This window comes from Crinia signifera, chromosome 7, assembly GCF_055691185.1.
Source record: "Crinia signifera chromosome 7, ASM5569118v1, whole genome shotgun sequence".
Classification (NCBI taxonomy): domain Eukaryota; kingdom Metazoa; phylum Chordata; class Amphibia; order Anura; family Myobatrachidae; genus Crinia; species Crinia signifera.
Window position 1 is genome coordinate 42,324,056 of NC_139223.1, and position 23,075 is coordinate 42,347,130.

Below are 23,075 nucleotides of genomic sequence, written 5' to 3' on the forward strand. Positions count from 1 at the left end.
TGCGCAGCAAATTCTATTTTCTCCTTTACACGAATGCCTGGAAATGCTTTGAGGAAGGGGCTTTACATCTACCAATATTTTTGTGTTTTCTGTTCTCCTTTTACTATCGGTTGCTACTTGTGCTACAGCTCACCTATGCTGCCCGAGTTGTACCTGCCGTTTGCAAAAATGCAAATCTATGCCCTGGCAGAACTGGTCATTGCATTTTAAGTACAGTAGATTCTGTTCCTAGCAGCCTCCTGTCCTCCGGAAACGGCCAAGGTCACAACCTAGTGTTGGTGTCCGTTTCCTATTTATAGTCAGGAGTTTGTCTGGAAATGTTCTGTGTGAGATCCGTGCATAGGACATCTCTTATATATTTGGCTACATCTGTCACTCAAAGTGTGTCTGGAGCTGTAACGCTGGGTTGTGGACTTCCATCTTAATTTATGATTGTCATCACCTGTTTTAAACAGGGCAATTGATAAGAAAGGTGTTTAAGTACAGGTGATGGTAATCCATAAATTAAGAAGAAAGTCAAGAAACAGAGCAATGTGTCCCTCCTGGAGAGGGTCATGTTGGGAGGTATGCACCTCCCTCCCTCCCTCCCTCCCCCCCCCCCATTCACGGCATCTCCACGATTAAATGGCACATGCATGTCAACACTGACATGGCTATGGTCGACAATGAAAAAGGTTGACAAGATTTATTTTTCACTTTTTCAATGTTTTCATATTCATTCTCATGTGTCGACATGGACACCAATGAAGTGCCACACTTATGTCAACATTTACATGTGTTGACCTTTCTGTGTTGATTTTTTCTTGTGGCAATTCGCGGCACCCCCTGCGACCCCCCTCCCGCGATTTGCAGCACACCCCCCGCAATTCGCGGCACCCCTGGTGACTCCTGCAATTCGCGGCACCCCGCGACCCCCCCTCCCACGATTCGCGCCAACCCCCCCGGGCCCCCCCTCCCGTGGTTCACAGTGCCCCCCACGACCCCCCTACCGCGATTCCCCACCCCTGACCCCCCCTCCTGTCATTGCGGCAACCCCCCGCCCCCGCGACCCACCCTCCCGCGATTCACTGCAACCCCCCCTCCCACAATTTGCGGCACCCACACCCCATCCCCCGCGACCCCCCCTCCCGCAATTCACGGCATCCACCCATGACCCCTCCTCCCATGATTCGCGGACACCCCTCACCTCCTCCCTCACCCCCACCCCCCGCACGCGATTCACGGCAACCCCAGGATTTAATGGCACATGCAAAACACTGGCACGGCTATGGTCGACAATGAAAATGGTTGACATGAGTTTTTTTAATTTTTTTTTAATTTTTTTTAATGTTTTCATATTCATTCTCATGTGTCGACATGGACACCGATGAAGTGCCACACTTATGTCAACATTTACATGTGTTGAACTTTCTGTGTTGATTTTTTCTTGTGGCGATTCGCGGCACCCCCCGCGACCCCCCTCCCGCGATTTGCAGCACACCCCCCGCAATTCGTGGCACCTCCGGTGACTCCCGCGATTCGCGGCCCCACCCCGTGACACCCCCCCCCTCCTGTGATTGCGGCACCCCATGACCCCCCCTCCCATGATTCGCGCCACCCCCCCTTGGCCCCCCCTCCCGCTGTTCACAGTGCCCCCCACGACCCCCCTACCGCAATTCCCCACCCCTGACCCCCCCTCCTGTCATTGCGGCAACCCCCCGCCCCCGCGACCCACCCTCCCGCGATTCACTGCAACCCCCCGTGCCCCCCCTCCCACAATTCGCGGTACCCACACACCCCCCGCGACCCCACCTCCCACAATTCACGGCATCCACCCACGGCAGCACCCCTAAGCCCCTCTTTAGTCCCCCGTATACTCACACACCCCTATCACTACCCAGCTTCCTGCTCTCCTGAACCGTAACTTCCACCACTGGGGAGTCGCTGACGCTGTTTTGCCCACATGCCCCTATCATGCCTCATAGCCCAGCCTCCTGCTCTCATGCACCCGAACTCCCACCCAGTAGGAGGAGACACTGACTAAGGGCCACCATCCTGTACTCCTGTACTGCCACGCTGGACCCTCACCCACTGGCAGAAGCTGCACAGTATCTCCCACCCTCCTCTTTAGTCCCCCTTATGCCCACACACCCCTATCACTACCCAGCCTCCTGTTTTCCTGTGTCGTGACCTCCGCCAGTGGGGAGCCGCTGACTCAGAAACACCCTACTATACTATTGCACATACACACCTAAACAACATGCACACACAGCCCCCCCCCCCACACCCACAAATGTCACTGTACCCTCCACACTATCAATGTACATCTTACTCTGTAACCGCTTTTTAATTAAACAAAACAATACACACCCCCTTCCACATCATATGCTCTCTATTTAACACATTTCACCTATAACTCAAGTTGCAATACAGGCCATCTTTCATACAATTCTAACCATCTTTCTCATATACAAATGTTCACAAATTAAGGGGGCGCAGCCCCTTACGACGGTGTGAAGAGCGCCCATAGGGCGCGATGAATCACCTAGTTCTGTATATAGGGCCTTGCTTGCTTGCTTGTGTTTTACATGCTTTTAATTTGTTTTGAGATAGACAGCAAAAAAACAGCGCCACCCATTGGCCATGTTTAGAATGCCATAGTCACCCAACAAGCTTTGTAACTATGCACTTTTATTGGTGCACTACTGTGTACACTTTCACAGGCCCTACAAGGGCGCAGTATACACCCCTGCCGCCGCTCTTTGACCAAGAGAGTTTACAGTCTGACATTTCCTTTCGCTGGCTGCTTGGTTGAAATTTGCAAACTGTATAACAAAATGATTTCTTATCTTGCGCTGCGCACGATAAGGAGTGTATTTCATAACAAGATGAGCCTACATCCTAGCAACAGCTGCTTCTAGTGTTTACTGAGGTCATATTTGCATATGTTTATTTGGAACGAATACTGTTCTTATACATATCCTTTTATTGAGTTATGTAATCAATAATATAAAGGACCTGTCAAATTCCTGCATTACATTTGAACGTTGACCCCTTGTAATAACTGGAGATTCATGGGCGTGGTATGACGCTCCAACAGTTGGGATTCCGACCACCAGTACCTTACAGGGGGGGCAAGTGCTAAGATGACCGTTTTGTTTTCGGTGGCTCACTGCTCTCGCTACAGGTCCTTTTCTTTCTCTATAGGGTTGTGGACCACCACGTTGGAGAATAGGCCCTGTCAGTCTGGATCCCGACTGTCAGGTATTTAACAGTTGGGATTCCGATGTCTGTATACTGACTGTCTGAGCATCGTCTGGCACCCGAGATTCACATCATGTTAAAAGTACATACACATTACCTTATCTAGAGGGATCAAACTTTCCCTCTCGTGTGTGTGTGTGTGCAGATTTTAAAGCAGCAATTCCACTCCTTTTTAATAGTCAGTTAATTGCCTTTTTAAGCATGCGTGTCACGTGACTGTGGTCGCCACAGTAATCACATGACACTGCAGATTTTTATGCAGCCTGCAAAGAGAAAGAAACCAAGGAAAAATAGTAGTTGACAAGGTTCTAGAATTCTGTTAATTCATCAAGGTGAGGTCAAATCCTCATTTACTATGCTGATATATGTATCTTGTGTGCAACGGATGGGATTGGACTCGGACCCCCCTCCCAGCGGTTGGGAACGGGGTTGCATGCGCTACATCACATGTGAAAGGACCGCATGTGATCGTTTGCCATACACTGGTGCATGACATCAATGTAGTGTATGGCCAGCTTAAGTAGTATAATCATACATATCCGTTCCACACAAATTAGTGATGGGAAACAGGCGGTTCTCTGTGGCGTCACCTGCATTCCCAGGCTTCCTGGCTTATTCTCAGGTGTATATTAAAGCCTGTATCCCATGTGGAAACTATCTTGCTGATATGTAACAGGTGTCTTTTTCTTTAATATATTAATAAGGACACAATATTCGCAGAAGGGATGTTGAGCAGGTAAAGTGAGTGACAGTTCAGGGCAGAGGTGGAATTTCAATTGGTGCAGAAGGTGGTCATGGCGCACCAATCCAGGGCACCCCTGCAAGTCCCCCAAGGCACCCCATGGTACCACGGCACACCGTTTAGAAACCACTGCTCCAGGTAATAGCCCGGTGTACATTTTTTCCCATACAACGGTGTCTGTAAATTTCACCTGGAAAGCACAAAGAGCAGGGCCCCTGTCACACACAGAGCAGAGACCACGGTGTTCCTGCCCCGTTCTATGCACCATGCATGCAGGACATTGTGCTTGTACCCCTGCTGTCAAATGCTGCTCCCTGTCATCCTTTCCCTGTCACCCATCACCCTCTGTCTCGCCCTGCCTGCCACTGTCACCTTCTGCCTCCCCTTGCCTTTTATTGTCACGGTCATCCTCTATATGTCAATCTCACCCTGCAATATACTGTAACCTGTCTTGTCACCCTGTGCTTCCCCTACTGCTGTCAACCTCTGCCTCCCACTGCCTTATGCAGCACCCTCTGCCTTTCTCTATCACCAACTGCTTCCCCCTGTCCTGCTTACACCCCTGCTTTCCACTGTCCCCCACTGCCTCTCCCTGTCCCCCACTGCTGTGTGGCATATTGTGAACTAGTTGACAAAGAGAAAGAAGAATGTCCTGGTGTGGTGCACCTTAAAGAAGTTTCAAACTAATAAAAATTAACTTTTATTGATAATATTTAAGAGAGCGAAATATAAAAAAACACAGACAGAACATAAAGGTGTTTAAAAAAACGGCGGCTCTCCGTCTCCACACTATTTTCGACTGTGTATCAAAATGTAAAGGTTAATGACTTTTTTACAGGTATTAATAGCCGGCACTCTTAACCGTAATAGGTTTTATTTTAATATCCTGGTGCCTAGTTGGCTGAGTATTCCCATGCGTAAGTACCCCAAACCTGACAAGCGTGTAGTGGTTAGTGTGATTGACACCTTATATGTATACACTATATTGGCAGGCCAATGTTGAAACCCAAGTGTGGTGTTCCAATAATTATCTGGGTGTCTGCCAAAAAGAGTGATAAATTTCTTTACATGTGTGAGATTCTTAGATTGAGTTGACACTGTTGTCGACCTAAATTACTGGTTTCTCACCAGTTTAATATATTACTGGCTATCTTTGTTACCAGGGTCATATATCTCAATATCAATTTACCAGAAATCTACACATTCATGAAAGTCGGTGAAGATACACACAACATCAACACGGATGTCGATCAAATACGTCGACAGATGCCGATACACGTACAGAATGCCTAATGGTATCAGGTGTAAGGTAGCTCTTATTGGTTGAGACTACACAAACGTCTTAAATACATGTATCAACTCCACAGCTACCTATTGCAGCTAGGGTACTCTTTACCTAGAAGGGCGCCAGCGATTGAAATCGCGGTCGTCGGGGGTAAAAATCGCGGTCATCGCGGGTAAATCGGGATGGCCGCGATGCCCGCGATGACCGCGATTTTTCCATAGGGAACAATGTTAAAAAGGCTGATTGACCGCGATTTTACTGTTAAATGGCTCAATGGACCCGATTTGGCCATAGGAATCAATGTTAAATGGGCCACAGAGCCCATTAACCCTTAAATGTCCCCCCCAATTTTTAACGCCACCCCACGATCCACGTGAACCCGAAGCGTGGCGAGCGCAGCGGTACGCGTCCTCCGACCTTTTCATGCCCTACTATCCACTAGGGCGTGGAGTGAGAATATAATAGTGTGGCGAGCGCAGCGAGCCACCGAGCCCGAAGCGTGGCGAGCGGACGCGGATACCTTCACAGGTAGACGCGTCCCCTCGCGGGCTTCACAGGTGTCGGCGTCGCCACGGACACCTGTGAAGCCCGCGAGGGGACGCGTATAACTGTGAAGGTATCCGCGTCCCCTCGCGGGGCTCGCTGCGCTCGCCACGCTTCGGGCTCGGTGGCTCGCTGCGCTCGCCACACTATTATATTCTCACTCCACGCCCTAGTGGATAGTAGGGCATGAAAAGGTCGGAGGACGCGTACCGCCGCCCCTCGCGGGCTCGCTGCGCTCGCCACGCTTCGGGTTCACGTGGATCGTGGGGTGGCGTTAAAAATTGGGGGGGGACATTTAAGGGTTAATGGGCTCTGTGGCCCATTTAACATTGATTCCTATGGCCAAATCGGGTCCATTGAGCCATTTAACAGTAAAATCGGGTCCATCGCGCCTTTTAACATTGATTCCTATGGGAAATCGGGAGCATCGCGTCGTGGGCATCGCGGGTACATTTATGGCCGGCCGCGACGCGACCGACACGATTTCCATGTTTAACATGGGTTTCAATGGGAAATCACGGTCATCGCGTCGGTCGCGTCGCGGGCACACATAAATGTACCCGCGATGCCCGCGACGGGCGCCCTTCTAGGTAAAGAGTACCGCAGCTAGTATATTTTGCTGCAAAAAAGTAGTCTTTTTGTCATGTCGACTACTGTGTCAATCATTGCTATCACTAATGTTGGCGGTTTGCTCACTAGGATATTGTTAAATCAAGGTCATTTTATATAGTGTGCACACTTTTATTGGTAATTATCTCTTATTTATTAGCTCAATACATATAATTCAAGCAGAAGGGTTAAGTAACAATACTGCTAGGTGTAGTGGCCGTCAAAGAGTACATAGTATCCTTTATGGTCTGATAAATAGATGGATACATGCGGCAATTGGCAGTAAAAAACACCCTTCCCTGCTTGTATTTAGTGTGTATAATAACACAATCCCAAGTAATACTAGATGGTATTATGGGCTTTTAAATAGTGACCATAGGGTTTGAGCAGTGTCACTGGATAAGAGTGATATGTTCCAGTGTGCCCCCTCGTAGGGTTGGTTATAGTGAGCAGGTAAATATCGCCGTGCGTATCCACCACACTAGGTCTGGTGTTAGCACTTTATCGCATCAATGGGGTTCCTGTAAATAAAGAGTACAGATCAAAATGCTTCCTAGTCAAAGTGTGAGTCTGGGAGCGTCACCGCTAGCCGGCGCACGCTTCGCAATAGCTTTTTCAAGGCCAACCCGACTGGCCGTACTGAGGCTACTAAAATACCATCCCCTATGTTGGACGTCATGGTTCTGAGGTTGATTGATGGTTGCCGCGTCCAATCTTCCGCTCGCTCCATATCAAGTGCGGCGTTGGATTGGTCAGTGGGCGCGGCTAGTTCACAAGCGCTATCCTTCTTGGATAACGATCTCATTTGAAAGTAACTCCCGCCCCGGCTGGTGGGTGTGTCTGGCTCCCCCCTGTGACATAATCCACCTCATCCAATAGTAGCCGTGCCGCCATGGTGCTGCTATGCTGATTTGTCGCTGTGTGTATCGCAGAGAGATATGTTTGTTTACATCACAAATGTCACGGTGCCGCTGTGCTGATTGGTCGCTGTGTGTATCACAGGGAGATACGTTTGTTTACATCATGAATGCCATGGTATATGGGTCTATGACCATCCGTTAATAGGTAAGTATCACGCATCGTTGTGTCACATATCATCTGTGTCAGCATCCCTTTACTCTATGCGTAGATCGTGCGGACACAATCCCTAATTGAAGATATAGGAGGGACTGTGTATAACTATTGTGAACTAGGGTTGGGGTGGAGGAGGGGGGCCCAAATGATAATTTTCCACATGGACCAACCACTCACCAGTTCCGCTCCTCCTGGTTCAGGGACAAAAGATATACAGTGAAAGATCACAGAGCGATATTGCGACGATAGTTTTTATCACGCTCATTATGGTCGGGTATAGCCCCACTAATGCCTGACAAAACTAATGGGAGCGACGGGAAAAGTCCCATTTCAGCACTTTTTAACGGTAGATTTTTTTACACTAGGGCATGTGAATTGCCCTAGTGTATGGGGGGCCTTTATACTAATATGCCCTACCAAACATTCTATTTCTCATGCCAGTTCCTATATTGCTTACTAGTGTTATTAGAATCCTGCGTAAAATACATGTAGCTTACAGAGAGCGCGTCCATACGCCCTATGGTTTCTTTTTCGGTTACCCGCTTCTACTCCCAATTGCAGGACCCTGTGAAATTGTCTTGCACATATAACTAGACTCTTCCCCGGTCTACAAACCTTCAAGCATTCCCCAAACTATCACCATTGTACAAATCCCGGAAACACGTTTCTAACCTGACTTGGCTATGTTACCGTGTACTGCAGCGGTAGGCAACCTGATGGACATCAGGGACCACCATATATTGACCCGAAGTCACAGTAATAAGTGAAATCGGCACCTGGATGTAGTAACCAATCAGCAAGCATCTTACACAAGTGTTACAGGCAATAACAAACGCATCTGCTCTACAGGGAGCACTCAACTTAGCTTGTTCCATTGGTTTCTTGGGCAGCACGGATGGTGTAATGGTTAGCATTACGGCCTCACAGCGCTGAGGTCATGAGTTGATTCCCACCATGGCTCTAACTGTGGGGAGTTTGTATATTCTCCCCGTGTTTGTGTGGGTTTACTCCGGGGACTCCGTTTCCTCTTAGATTCCAAACATATACTGGTAGGTTAATTGGCTCCTAATAAAATGAACCCTTGTGTTTATGTGTGCGCTTGTACATGTGGTAGGGAATATAGATTGTAAGCTCCACTGGGGCAGGGACTGATGTGAGTGTTCAACTATTCTCTGTAAAGCGCCATTGAATTTGTGTGCGCTATATAAATAACTGGTAATTATAAAATAAATAGATTATATTTGATGAACATTATGCTGGCTATAAAAACAAACGGTACTCTTTACTTAGAAGGGCGCCCATCTCGGGCATCTCGGGGATTGAATGCACTAAAAAATCGGGTGCGATCAACCGACGAGATGCCCGAGATTTCCCATAGGGAACAATGTTAAATGTCTCAATTGACCCGATTTTCCTGTTCAATGCCTCAATTGACCCAATTTTTCCATAGGAAACAATGTTAAATGGGCCACAGAGGCCAAATAGGCACCCTGAAGTGAATAATGGCCACCCGAATTGTTAACGCCACCCCACGATCAATGTCAACCCGAAGCGTGGCGAGCGGCGGCGGTACGCGTCCTACGACCTTTTCATACCCCCACTATCCACGTCGGCGTGGAGTTGAGAATAGAAAGTGTGGCGAGCGCAGCGAGGGGACGCGGATACCTTCACAGGTATCCGCGTCCCCTCGCGGGCTTCACAGCTGTCCGCGTACCCTCGCGGGGCTCGCTGCGCTCGCCACGCTTCGGGCTCGGTGGCTCGCTGCGCTCGCCACACTTTCTATTCTCAACTCCACGCCGACGTGGATAGTGGGGGTATGAAAAGGTCGTAGGACGCGTACCGCCACCCCTCGCGAGCTCGCTGCGCTCGCCACGCATCGGGTTGACGTTGATCGTGGGGTGGCGTTAACAATTCGGGTGGCCATTATACACTTCAGGGTGCCTATTTGGCCTCTGTGGCCCATTTAACATTGTTTCCTATGGAAAAATCGGGTCAATTGAGGCATTGAACAGGAAAATCGGGTCAATTGAGACATTTAACATTGTTCCCTATGGGAAATCTCGGGCATCTCGTCGGTTGATCGCACCCGATTTTTTTAGTGCATTCAATCCCCGAGATGCCCGAGATTTTTTACTAACGATGCCCACGATCAAAATCGTGGGCGCCCTTCTAAGTAAAGAGTACCAAACAAACATACTGGTAAGCGCTGTCCGGCCACAGAGATTGCAGACAACTCTACATCTGGGGCCTAATTCATACTCCGTTAAGTTTGCCGTCACTCCCCGTGATGTGGCCGCAAAATGTTGTGGATACATCGCTAAAGCGCTTGCACATTACTGGCTGCCTCCTGGCCGCGCAGCCAGGCACAGGCCGGCCATATTTTGGGTCACATCTGGCTTTGCGTCTAGGCTGTGACATCACGCAGCCAAGTGGCCACCACCCATTTTGTGGTCTGGACACTCCTACATTGTCTGAACCGCTCCCATAAAGCACTCTGTCACTGCCCCCAAATGGTCACCACCCCCTCTTTGTTGCTACTTGATTTTTAGTCGCGGCGAGACCACAGTTTAGGTGCTCCTGCGCGCATATCTCTGGAAATCGCAGAGTAGCGATTTTCGGAGATCTGCACTGGACTAAATAAGCCCCTAGTTCCGTGCACACAGTTTTGGCCAGCTTGTGTTCACCTGTCTATTATCCGTCTGGCATATAAAACTGACGTGGTTAATCATTGCTCAACTTAGCCACATGTCTTTGATCATAAAGCACTTACTGTAAAACCTTAGAATTTTAATGCTGAGTTCCTTATTGGGCCCAGTGCATTAGCATCTTTTCTCTAAATTCATGGATAATTAATGGGATGACGACTCCTAAGCACAGCCCACCCCCTGTTACTTAGTAAGTTCATGTTGCAGAACTCTAATGGTTTCATCGCCTACTAGCAGGTTCCAGACCTGGAAATCGTTGCAGGTTTCCAGTATAATCCGGGAGGGCGGAGGGAGAAGAAATGTTTTACCACTGAGTCATGTTGTGCAGGGGGAGGGGAAATTTGTTCTTTAAACTACTTGTAACTATCTTTAACTACACATAGGACATATAAATCATTAACCCTTAACAAGCTGCATAATGTCAATCTGGAAAGGTGGAGTTATGCTCAAAGTTGAGTGAACCATGGTGGAATAGTGGTTTACATTGTTACCTCGCAAAACTGGGCTCAAGGGTCTGATTCTGACCAAAGCTTTGTCTGTGTAGGGTTTGTATGTTCTCCCGTGTTTGAGCTTCTATCTCCAAAAACATCTGGTTCTATTATTGGCATATGTAAAAGGAAGTGTCAGTGTGGTAGGGGATATACTGTAGATTGTAGGCCCTACTACTGCACGTACTTATGTGAGGGACTAACTGCATAACACATTCACCCTATGTTAAAAAAAAAAAAATTAAAATGTAATTGTTCAATTAAAACCTTGCAACGTGAAAATATTCTCCAGCTTAACGGCAGCAAACCTTTTTTTTTTTTTTTTTTGAACTTGTAAATTCCCCAGTTCTCTTCTTTCATTGCCCCTGCATAGGAGAACTCCTGTGGGAAAATTTTCAGTTCAGGCTGAGAGATTTCCCTGGCACAGTAACCTGCAATAGATTATCGGTTTATGAGCAGAGACTCACTCTCTTTCTGTGAGCCTGTCACTACTCCGTTTGTTTCTGAACTAGTTGCGCATAGGGACTAGGCCTGTGCATGTGTACTCATACACAAAGGGGTATATTTGAAATCGATTTTACTCAATGCTGGTATTCCTGAGAAAGGGTTTGTTTTAGCCCAGGATGCCCAACATCATTTAAGTTCGCTATAAAAATCGACCTTTTCATAAATAGACCCCAAAGTATTCCCATTCTGTCACGTAAAACATTTCTTCAAAACTCCACGTGTGCCAGGCAATATTGTCTTTGCATGTGTCATTGCAGAGAGGATGTAAAATGCAGAGTTTGCTCTGCATTATTGTAGTGTATGCAATTCTCCTTGTTTACTATTAAGGATGGGTTTCTCTTGGTGCCTGGACATGTCCCAGAGGCCTGGTAAATGCCACAGATTCCTCCTTTGTCTCGCTGTGCTCAGTAGAACGGGACCTGCCCTGACCACCCCCCCCTCCCCCCCCCCCCACGTCACACCTGAGATGGTCACTAAAGCACCCTCTGTCATCCCACAGTGGCGGCTCATGCATTATAAATACACAGCGGGGCCTCTCAGAAACCTAATATGTGTGTGAGAAGCTTACTGGAACCTGTCTCTCGGCCCTCGGCATGCTTTAACCACTTCACGTGTAGGTGGCAGCTGGTTTGAGGGGAAAGTTACACTTCACTGGCCCTCTGGCTGGGGATTTTATATTTCACGTTTTCACGTGTGCCTCACCTTTTTTGCACCACACTGTGCGTTTTATGTTTTCTTTTCCTTTTGTACACATTTTTGGGGGCTGCCTCCATCCCTTGTCACTGAGGTTCTCTCCTTGTGCTAAATTCTCATTTCTCCAAGGGAAGCTTTGGCCCACCCTGGGGAGAAAGGACATCCGAGCTGTGATGTGGAGGGAAAGCCAAAAACCATTGCACTCTAATGGGCCTTTTGGCTCCTGGTGCTGGGTATGGGGTCCCTCTTAGCTTTAGCAAGGAGGGACCAAAAGACCCTTTTCCCCTCCTAGGCCTTCTGCCTCTGAAGGGTTGGGGAGTAATTCCTTCCATTTTGGAGAGGGTCCAAAGTCTTACAGGGTGTTTTTTAGTTATTTTTTAAACGTCACTAAAGGTGCGTACACACGGATAGATTTGGCCAACGATTCAATCTAGTTAACGATTTCCTCTGAACTCCTGCACAAACTATTTGGTGTCAAATAATGAATTATTGAGCAAACGATTACACATGAACGATTTGATCTTTAACGATGGCGGATGGAGTGGGAGCCAGTCAATCAGCCTTAGCAAATCGTTCATCGTGCATACACTTGAAATTATTAGTACACATCGCTAACGATTGGTCTATGAACTTTCTACATACAGGAAAGATCATCGACCTCTACCAACGACCGGCAGTTATACGCATCGTCCGATATATCATTCATACGCATGGAACGATTTGAGCGATTGGTTGTTTCAATCAGTCGGGAACGCCCAGCTCTTTTGATAAATCTATCCGTGTGTACGCACCTTAAGTGTTGAAGCCACGCACCTAGGACTTTTAAAGAGAACTAAGTGAAATTGACAGTAGATAAGAACCATTTGGCCCATCTAGTCTGCCCTTTTATATACTTTGGGCAAAGTATAAAAAAGTTAAAGTGGCCCTTTCCCTGCAGCCCAAAGCGCCTTCCCAATTTACTGTATAATTTGTTTCTTATAAATTGTAATCCTTATACATATATTCAAATGCTGGCAAATGTTCTCACTTTGCATGTATTATTTTAACAAGATTCAGTGTAGAGGGCCACCCATGTGGCCTACTTTTTAGATGTCTTTTGCCACCGTTAAAATGGCAGACATGGGTCATGATTATGCAGATAATTTAAGTGTACATTTCTTATTTCCGTGTCATTGTTACGCTAATTTAGATTTGCGAGTTCTAGGAAGTATATTACTTTTGGAACTTGCGCAATAATTGACAACATCAGTATATGGAGATATATTTTACCTCAGAGTGCCTAGAACGCACTTTGTTATTAGATGCTACATGTGGGCCTCTCAGAAGCCAGCTGTGTTTTGATTTTTTGTATTACTTGTGTACATTCCTGTCTGCAAGGATTAATAGCCAGGTGGTGGAATGCTAGCGGTCGGTAGGCCTGTGTGAGGAGATGTGTGCTAATGTGGTGGTTTGGGGTTTTTGTTTCTTCCCATTTTGAAAACGTCTAAGCTTGCGCTGCTCATACACTCAATCATGGGGATTGTCCGTTTAATCTTATTAGACCAGATTGCCCCATATTGACCACTATTCTCATCTACATTGCAATCCGGACTGCAGGTTGGCGAATAACTGCAATTTGCCATTGTGCTGTGGTTTGTAAATTTAATTAATCAGCATCCATGTAATCGGCCACAAGATATGTCCAATGTTGTGAACAAAATGGCTTCCAGTTCATAGTGCTCTAATTAAGCCACTGTTTTTCCCCAGTATATTTTTTTTTATTGTCGTGTTGATATGTTTTCCAACCAGCTCTAGGATATTTAGCTATATGACCAGAAAGATGTTTCAGTGAAGCCTAATGAAAGACAATCTGGTTTGGATTGATGTAATACGTGAGGTAAAAAAAAGTGTATGGCTCAGTGGCGCTGTCTGTGTGTGTCATTGGGTTAGTGCCGACCTAACCAATCTCTGCATAATGCAAGATGTAACTACGGCCAGTGAGCATATAGATGTTCAAGTACGTGGAGGTGTACTCTTCGGTGGGACCACCCTCTTAATACACACTGGCATCACTGTACCTAGTTTAAAAGATCCATATTGCAACAGGTACAATTGCCCATATGCAGATTTCTGAATATACAGCTATTTTGACCAAATGACCTCTGTGAGCTTTTGCCGAATGCCGAGTTACCACCTAGTTATGAGATGTGACCAATGTTTGCATAGAACTCGTCTTCTGCAGCCTGCACAACCAAAAGCACACAAGATACATCTGCAAAATGGGCATTGTGCCCCCTAATGTTTGCCTATGTATAAATTGAAGTTCCTAAATCACATTTGGATGATGTCATGCGATACGGATGGTAGAACATTCCTTTGGCCGAACCCTCTGAGATTTTATATAAAGCCAAGTTCTAATTGTGTGGGTAGAGCCAGCGATGATATGAGATCTAATAGCCCTATGTATAAATACACAAGTCTCAGAGAACGCGGAGCTATTTTATGCAACTTTGTGCTATTAATGACATGGCCGAATCTCACGGAATGCCAATGTACTGGTCACAGCAAGATTTCCTGTCTCGACTTTTCAAAGGTTGCATACAATCGTGATATTCCATTCATAGTCAATGGAATTTTATTTAGGCACCACTAAATTGTGGGACTGCCCCCAGACCTAGGCACTATGGTCACACTTGGCTATTGTGTAGCCCACCTAATGTATAAGGCAGGGCCATCCAGAAGAGATAGCTCTGCTTTTACGTTTGTTTATGTAAAGTTTGACTTGGTTGGACACTTTTTGATTTTAAGTAAACATTTAGATTGTATATGTATTTGGGCTTCTGAGTATTTTAGTGTAAACATACAGTAATGCTGGGTACACACCAAAACGATTTTGGCACAATCCCATCAATCTGGATCCAATTCAGACTGATTGGATGCAGATTGGATTCAGATTTGGTCAAAATCGTTTGGTTGGATCCGAATCCGATCCTACCTGCTGCAGGTAGGATCTGTAAAAGATCCATTCATCTGAATACAGAGGGGATCAGATCGTATGCAAATCGTATGTAAATCGTATGCAAATCGTACGATCTGATTTGCATACGATTTGCATCCAATCCAAATCGTTTTGGTGTGTACCCAGCATTACAGTTTACATTACAGCTCTCTGAGCCACAGGTCATGCTTGTTTTTATCTTTGCTTTTCTGACATGGTTATTTCTTCTTTGTTACAGAGCCGAAAGGACAGAAGTATTAAGTGAGGACCTTTTACAGGTAAGCGAGACCTGAAGTGGTGTGGTCTTATCAGAACCTCTACTTCTTTTGCTCTCCTCCTCTTTCTTTCCCTCACCCTCTGCTTCTCCTTTCCTTCACCATATCCTCCTCTTGCTTCATTCCCTCACACTCTCCTCCTCATTCTCCTCCTTTCCCTCGCCCTCTTTTTCTCCTCTTTTCCCACAACCTCTTTTCCTCCCTCTCCTACTCCTCCTTTCCCTCTCCCTCTTTTTCTCCTTCTTTCCCTCGCCCTGTTTCTCTCCTCCTCCTTTCCCTTGCCCACTTTTTCTCCTCCTCCTTTCCCTCGCCCACTTTTTCTCCTCCTCCTTTCCCTCGCCCTCTTTTTCTCCTCCTCCTTTCCCTCGCCCTCTTTTTCTCCTCCTCCTTTCCCTCGCCCTCTTTTTCTCCTCCTCCTTTCCCTCGCCCTCTTTTTCTCTTCCTCCTTTCCCTCGCCCTCTTTTTCTCCTCCTTCTTTCCCTCGCCCTCTTTTTCTCCTCCTTTCCCTCGCCCTCTTTTTCTCCTCCTCCTTTCCCTCGCCCTCTTTTTCTTCTTCCCCACGCCCTTTCCCTCACCGTCTCCTCCACTTTCTATTCCTCACCTCACCCTATCCTCCTTTTTTCCTCCCCTCCTTCTCCTCCTCTTCCTTTCCTCCAATTCACCCTCTCCTCCTCCTTTTCTCCTCCTCTTTCTTTCCTCACCCTCTCCTCCTCCTTGCTCTTTCTCCCTGCTCCTCTCTTCCCTCTTGTATGGGATTATTCTACCTATCTCACAGACCATAAAGTACAAAGGTGGGTGGTGGGTTTGATGGTCAAGTGGGAAATAAAATGTATAATTCCTACATTTGCTTTGCCTTTGTCATGTGCATGGGTCAATGTAATTTTGCTGTAATACAAACAATATTGTTAGTTTGTTTTACTGTATATAGATTCATAGGTTTGGACTTCTCTGTAATATAACTTTTATATAGCACTTTTCAGTTCACCCAACAGGACTTAAAGTGCTTTAATTATGTTTGTGTGGTTTGGTATCCAGCCGATAGGTCGACGTGGTAATGGTCAACACATAAAATGGTCAACATGAGTTCTTTTTATTTTCTTTCTATTTGTGAACTTTTTCATACTTTGCCAACCAGACTTGGTTGGCAATGTTAAAGTGTGCCAAGGGTGGCGGTATGGGAATGATAAAGTGTGGCAATCATGGGGGATGGGAATGGTAAAATGTGCTGCGCACGGCGGTGTGGGAATGGTAAAGTGTGCGGCGATGTGGGAATGGTAAGGTGTGCGGCGGTGCGGGAATGGTAAGGTGTGCGGTGGTGCGGGAATGGTAAGGTGTGCGGTGGTGCGGGAATGGTAAGGTGTGCGGCGGTGCGGGAATGGTAAGGTGTGCGGCGGTGTGGGAATGCTAAGGTGTGCGGCAGTGCGGAAATGGTAAGGAGTGGGAATGGTAAGGTGTGCGGCGGTGCGGGAATGGTAAAGCTTGCTGAGTGCTGCTGCCAAGTTAGATATATATTAGCCATTATAGAAGCCACAGTTCCTAAAGGCTTTTGTGGAACTATTTAATCAAATCTTGTAGAGTGGAGAAATTGCCCATAGCAAGCAATTGGCTCCTGAGAGATGTAAATCTAAATTGTCATTTTACTTCCAGGAGATCAATTAATTACTGAATGGGGGAGGTGTACCATGCATTCTAAGGCAGCCAGGTGGATAAGTTTCCTTTAACAGCCCGTCAATGTCTAGCTGTCAGATTATAGAATGCAATTCATAAATGTTAGCTACAGTAGTTGCTGCTTTAAGCAATGTCTCTCCTTTCCCCCTAAGTTACAACCTACTGACTTCATGCTACCACACACCACTTTCTACATGTAAAATGTGAAGGAACGATGTAAATGCAACTATGTACTGTTGCAATCTGTATGTGCACACATAACAAATTAACACAATTGTTAATGGCGGGATACAGTGGATTTTCCTCCACTGATACACCAGGCCCCAACTATGGGGCATACACATCACCAGATGCTGCATTTCATCATCATGATGCTCTGCCATGCCTCTACTGCAAATGTGTCGCACACCGCCACGGCGGGCACAGTACTCCCCACCCCATGTGCCCACCGTCGGCTAGCGTATGTGGTCTCCCGGCTCCCAGGGTGGAGGCAGGGTTCGGCGGTCATGTGCGGCAGCAGGGGGTGAGTGCTGAGTCTGTTTGATTGGTGGCAATGAGAGGCCGGCGCCACCATCTTCAGTATGGGCAAGGGATTGATTGGGGCCAGGTTAGGGTCTTTCCTCCCATTCTGCCCTGTTAGCCAATGGCAGCCGCCCTCTATGGATATAGAGGATCTGCCTAGGCTAATCAAGGTCAGTACAAAAAGTCTCTTGCTAATCCTGTCCTGCCGTCAGTTTCAACTTGCTGGCCTCTGACCCCGTCGCTGCTGTCTAAGTCCAGTCCGGTTGCCAGCTCCGCACTCCTGGGTTCTTCGGTACCTCTACCTCCAGGTGCTGTTTGGCCGGATCCATTATCCACAGTCTTTCAGTTCTGTTTCATATTGGATCCAATTGTGTCATTCATCATATTCATCTTCTTCTCCAGATACAAATATAGTCCTCCAAAACCTGATGTTCTCCAGCCTCTATATACCCTGCTCATCGGTCCCTACATTTGTTCCAAAGTTCCTTGCAAGATTTACTTTTTACGTTTATCAGTGACTGTATCTCAAAGAACTATTTGAGTCTTGATGTTACCCCTATATGAAATCCTTTTATTAAACCTGCTTGCTTAACCCCTTCCTGACAGAGCCAGTTTTTGCCTTCCTGACAGAGCCCTTTTTTTCAAATCTGACATGTATCACTTAAGTGGGGATAACTTTTTTTTGCTTTTACTTATCCCAGTGATTTTGAGATTGTTTTTTCGTGACACATTGTACTTCAAATTAGTGGTAAATTTTGGTCGATACAGTCTGTGTTTTTTTGTGAAAAATACCAAAATGTCGTAAAAAAAATGGAAAATTTAGCAATTTGCAAAATGTTAAATTTTCTGCTTGTGAGACAAATAATCATACCACTCAAAATAGTTAATAACTAACATAGACCATATGTCTACTTTATGTTTCCATCATTATTTCAACTTCCTTTTAACACTAGGAGGCTTACAATATGAATAGCAAATTCTCAAATTTTCAAGAAAATTTCAAACACTGATTTTTTTTAGGGACCAGTTCAGTTCTGATGTGACTTTGAGGGACTTGTATGTGAGACACCCCCATAAATTATGCCATTTCAAAAACTGCACCCCTCACAGTATTCAAAACAGCATTTTGGAAGTTTGTTAACCCTTTAGGTGTTTCACAGGAATTAAAACAAAGTGTAGGTGAAATTTCAAAATTTCATTTTTTTTGCAGATTTGCAATTTTAATACATTTTTCTAAGGAACACAGTAGATTTTACTAGAGAAATGTGACTAAAAATTGATTCCCCCAATTCTTTTGTTTTCATAAATATCCTATATGTGGCCCTAGTGTGCACGTTGACCAAACCACAGGCTTCATAATAGAAGGAGCACCTACTTGATTTTGGAGCCTCCTTTTTATGAGATTATTTTTTAGGCACCATGTAGGTTTCTAGGCACTATAAGATGCTAAAATTTAGGAACCCCCCCACAAGTGACCCCATTTTGCAAACTACACCCCTCAGGGAATTCATCTAGGGGTATAGTGTACATTTCAAGCCCCCAGGGGTTTCACCAATTGTGGTACAACTGGGCAGTGAAAATGAAAAATTTAATTTTTTACACAAAAATGCAGTTATGGCTCAAAATTTTTCATTTTCACAAGGAATGAAGGAGACAAAGCACCCCAAAATCTGTGCCCCAATTTCTCCCGAGTACGGCAATGCCTCACATGTGACCAAAAAATACCATTTGGGTGCATGGCAGGACTCAGAAGGGAAGGAGTGATTTTTGGATTTTGCAGCTCAGATTCTGGTGGAGGAGTGATTTTTGGATTTTGCAGCTCAGATTCTGGTGGAATGTTGGTGGGTGCTATGTCGCATTAGCAAGACCCCCCAAGCACCAATACAGTGGAACCCCCCCACAAGTGACCCCATTTTGCAAACTACACCCCTCAGGGAATTCATCTAGGGGTATAGTGTACATTTCAAACCCCCAGGGGTTTCACCAATTTTGATACAACTGGGCTGTGCAAATGAAAAATTACATTTTTTTACACAAAAATGCAGTTCTGGCTCAAAATTTTTCATTTTCACAAGGAATGAAGGAGAAAAAGCACCCCAAAATCTGTGCCCCAATTTCTCCCGAGTACGGCAATGTCTCACATGTGACCAAAAAATACCATTTGGGTGCATGGCAGGACTCAGAAGGGAAGGAGTGATTTTTGGATTTTGCAGCTCAGATTCTGGTGGAATGTTGGTGGGTGCTATGTCGCATTAGCAAGACCCCCCAAGCACCAATACAGTGGAACCCCCCCACAAGTGACCCCATTTTGCAAACTACACCCCTCAGGGAATTCATCTAGGGGTATAGTGTACATTTCAAACCCCCAGGGGTTTCACCAATTTTGATACAACTGGGCTGTGCAAATGAAAAATTACATTTTTTACACAAAAATGCAGTTCTGGCTCAAACTTTTTCATTTTCACAAGGAATGAAGGAGAAAAAGCACCCCAAAATCTGTGCCCCAATTTCTCCCGAGTACGGCAATGTCTCACATGTGACCAAAAAATACCATTTGGGTGCATGGCAGGACTCAGAAGGGAAGGAGTGATTTTTGGATTTTGCAGCTCAGATTCTGGTGGAATGTTGGTGGGTGCTATGTCGCATTAGCAAGACCCCCCAAGCACCAATACAGTGGAACCCCCCCACAAGTGACCCCATTTTGCAAACTACACCCCTCAGGGAATTCATCTAGGGGTATAGTGTACATTTCAAACCCCCAGGGGTTTCACCAATTTTGATACAACTGGGCTGTGCAAATGAAAAATTACATTTTTTACACAAAAATGCAGTTCTGGCTCAAAATTTTTCATTTTCACAAGGAATGAAGGAGAAAAAGCACCCCAAAATCTGTGCCCCAATTTCTCCCGAGTACGGCAATGTCTCACATGTGACCAAAAAATACCATTTGGGTGCATGGCAGGACTCAGAAGGGAAGGAGTGATTTTTGGATTTTGCAGCTCAGATTCTGGTGGAATGTTGGTGGGTGCTATGTCGCATTAGCAAGACCCCCAAAGCACCAATACAGTGGAAGCCCCCCACAAGTGACCCCATTTTGCAAACTACACCCCTCAGGGAATTCATCTAGGGGTATAGTGTACATTTCAAACCCCCAGGGGTTTCACCAATTTTGATACAACTGGGCAGTGAAAATGAAAAATTACATTTTTTTACACAAAAATGCAGTTCTGGCTCAAAATTTTTCATTTTCAGAAGGTATGAAGGAGAAAAAGCACCCCAAAATCTGTGCCCCAATTTCTCCCGAGTACGGCAATGCCTCATGTGTGACCAAAAAGTGCCAGGACTCAGAAGGGAAGGAGTGATATTTGGATTTTGCAGCACAGATTCTGGTGGAATGTTGGTGGGTGCTATGTCGCATTAGCAAGACCCCCAAAGCACCAATACAGTGGAAGCCCCCCACAAGTGACCCCATTTTGCAAACTACACCCCTCAGGGAATTCATCTAGGGGTATAGTGTACATTTCAAACCCCCAGGGGTTTCACCAATTTTGATACAACTGGGCTGTGCAAATGAAAAATTACATTTTTTTTACACAAAAATGCAGTTCTGGCTCAAAATTTTTCATTTTCAGAAGGTATGAAGGAGAAAAAGCACCCCAAAATCTGTGCCCCAATTTCTCCCGAGTATGGCAATGCCTCATATGTGACCAAAAAATACCAGTTGGGTGCATGGCAGGACTCAGAAGGGAAGGAGTGATTTTTGGATTTTGCAGCTCAGATTCTGGTGGAATGAATGGTGGGTGCTATGTGGCATTAGCAAGACCCCCGAAGCACGGTGAAATGATGAACCTAATAATCCATAGATGTGTGGTATATTTTAAAACACTCCTTTATACATAGGCCGGGTTTGTCGGGGCAAGTTTCACAGTGGAAAATAGTTTCCTTTCTTATTCCCTTTTTATAGCAAACTTTGCACCTTTTTTGTGTCCTGCCCTTTCTTGCAGTGGAGGGGATTTCGTTAGGAAAATGCTGCCCTGGTACAATACGGGGGCCAGTACTAGAAGTTCTGGGGCCCTCTGCCTGCTGGTTCCCAAATATTAGGCCCTTTATGACTTCCTCTTGAAAGTGCATAAATGTCCCCCTCTGGCTGGTAGAACGGAATAGCACGTAAGCGTTATACAGTGCCATCTGGATGATATACACGGCCAGCTTCTTGTACCAGATTTTTGTTTTCCGCAGGGCACTGTACGGCTTCAGTACCTGATCTGAAAGATCCACTCCGCCCATGTACCTATTGTAATCCAGGATACAATTAGGTTTTGAGGTGTGGGTACTGGTACCTCGTACAGGGACGGAGGTGGTACTGTCTCCATGAATTGTTGTCAGTATAAGGACATCCCTCTTGTCCTTATATTTGACCAACAACATATTTTCGGTGCATATTCCCCTGCTTTCACCCCTTCTCATTACTTGGGCAATGTGCGTTTTTGGGAGGCCTCTTTGGTTCTTACGCACAGTACCGCAAGCTGCTGTACCTCTTGAACCAAGGGCCTTAAACAGGGGGATGCTAGTGTAAAAGTTATCCACATAGAGGTGATAACCTTTATCCAGGAAGGGGTGCACTAAATCCCAGACAATTTTTCCACTAACACCTACGAGGGAGGGGGGGCATTCTGGCGGTTCAATTCTTGAATCCTTCCCTTCATATACCCTAAACCTGTGGGTGTACCCTGAGGTGCTTTCACACAGCTTATACATTTTTATGCCATACCTTGCCCTCTTACTGGGAAGGTACTGGCGGAATTTAACCCTTCCTTTAAAATGTATAAGGGACTCGTCGATACAAATAAATTTTTCAGGGATGTACATCTCTTCAAATTTGGCACTGAAATGATCAATGACCGGCCTGACTTTGAATAGCCGGTCAAAGGTGGGATCATCTCTGGGTGGGCACTGTGCATTATCATTGTAATGCAAAAATTTAAGGATCATCTCAAAACGAGCCCGAGTCATGGCCATACGGTAAAATGGGGTGCTGTACAGAACATCTGTACTCCAATATTGCCTAATTTCTGGCTTTTTTACTATGCCCATATGAAACACCAGACCCCAAAACGTCATCATCTCTACTGCATCTACAGGGGTCCACCTAGCAAATGATGACGTGGGGTTTTGAGCAATGAACTGCTGGGCATATAAATTACTTTGGTCCACCATTAAATTTATAAAATCATCAGCGAAAAATAATTTGAAAAAGTCAATTTCTCTGAGACCTGTGGAATCAAATTGGATTCCTGGCATGGCCAAAAACTCAGGAACCTGGGGCTCAAAATTGTCTGGTGGTGGGGTCCATACGAGATCAATTATTGGGGGGGGGGGGTCTCAGCTGCTCTACGGGGGCGTCTTTGAGGGGGTCCCTCATCACCAGAGGAGGAAGAGGAGCTTAAGACGAAGCCTTCAAATTCCCCGCTTGCATCACTGGCTGTGTCAGAGGCAAGCATGGCATATGCCTCCTCCGCTGAATACATTCTTCTGGATGACTGGGATGACATTTGGGATGCCATTTTTATTTTTGTGTTTCTGGTAGTGAAATGTTTCAACACGTGTATAGTGTAGGGGGGGGGTACAAACTTTATTTCAACCCAGGGGGGTATGTAGTGTGTAGTGTGTAGTGTGTATGTAGTGCAGAAAAAAAAAAATACTTTATACAGGAATTTGATCCCAATAAAAAAAAAAAAATTGAA

General features: G+C 45.9%; 1 protein-coding gene across 3 annotated transcripts in view; it reads left to right on the top strand.

The window, feature by feature from the left end:
- ARHGAP17 (Rho GTPase activating protein 17) overlaps positions 1–23,075 on the top strand; it is a 116,930-nt gene that overhangs the window by 56,546 nt on the left and 37,309 nt on the right. For all 3 annotated transcript variants that reach the window (XM_083152916.1, XM_083152917.1, XM_083152915.1), the window contains exon 2: positions 15,105–15,144. In XM_083152916.1, coding sequence (XP_083009042.1) covers positions 15,105–15,144 — 40 coding nt within the window. The remainder of the gene's footprint in view (positions 1–15,104; positions 15,145–23,075) is intronic.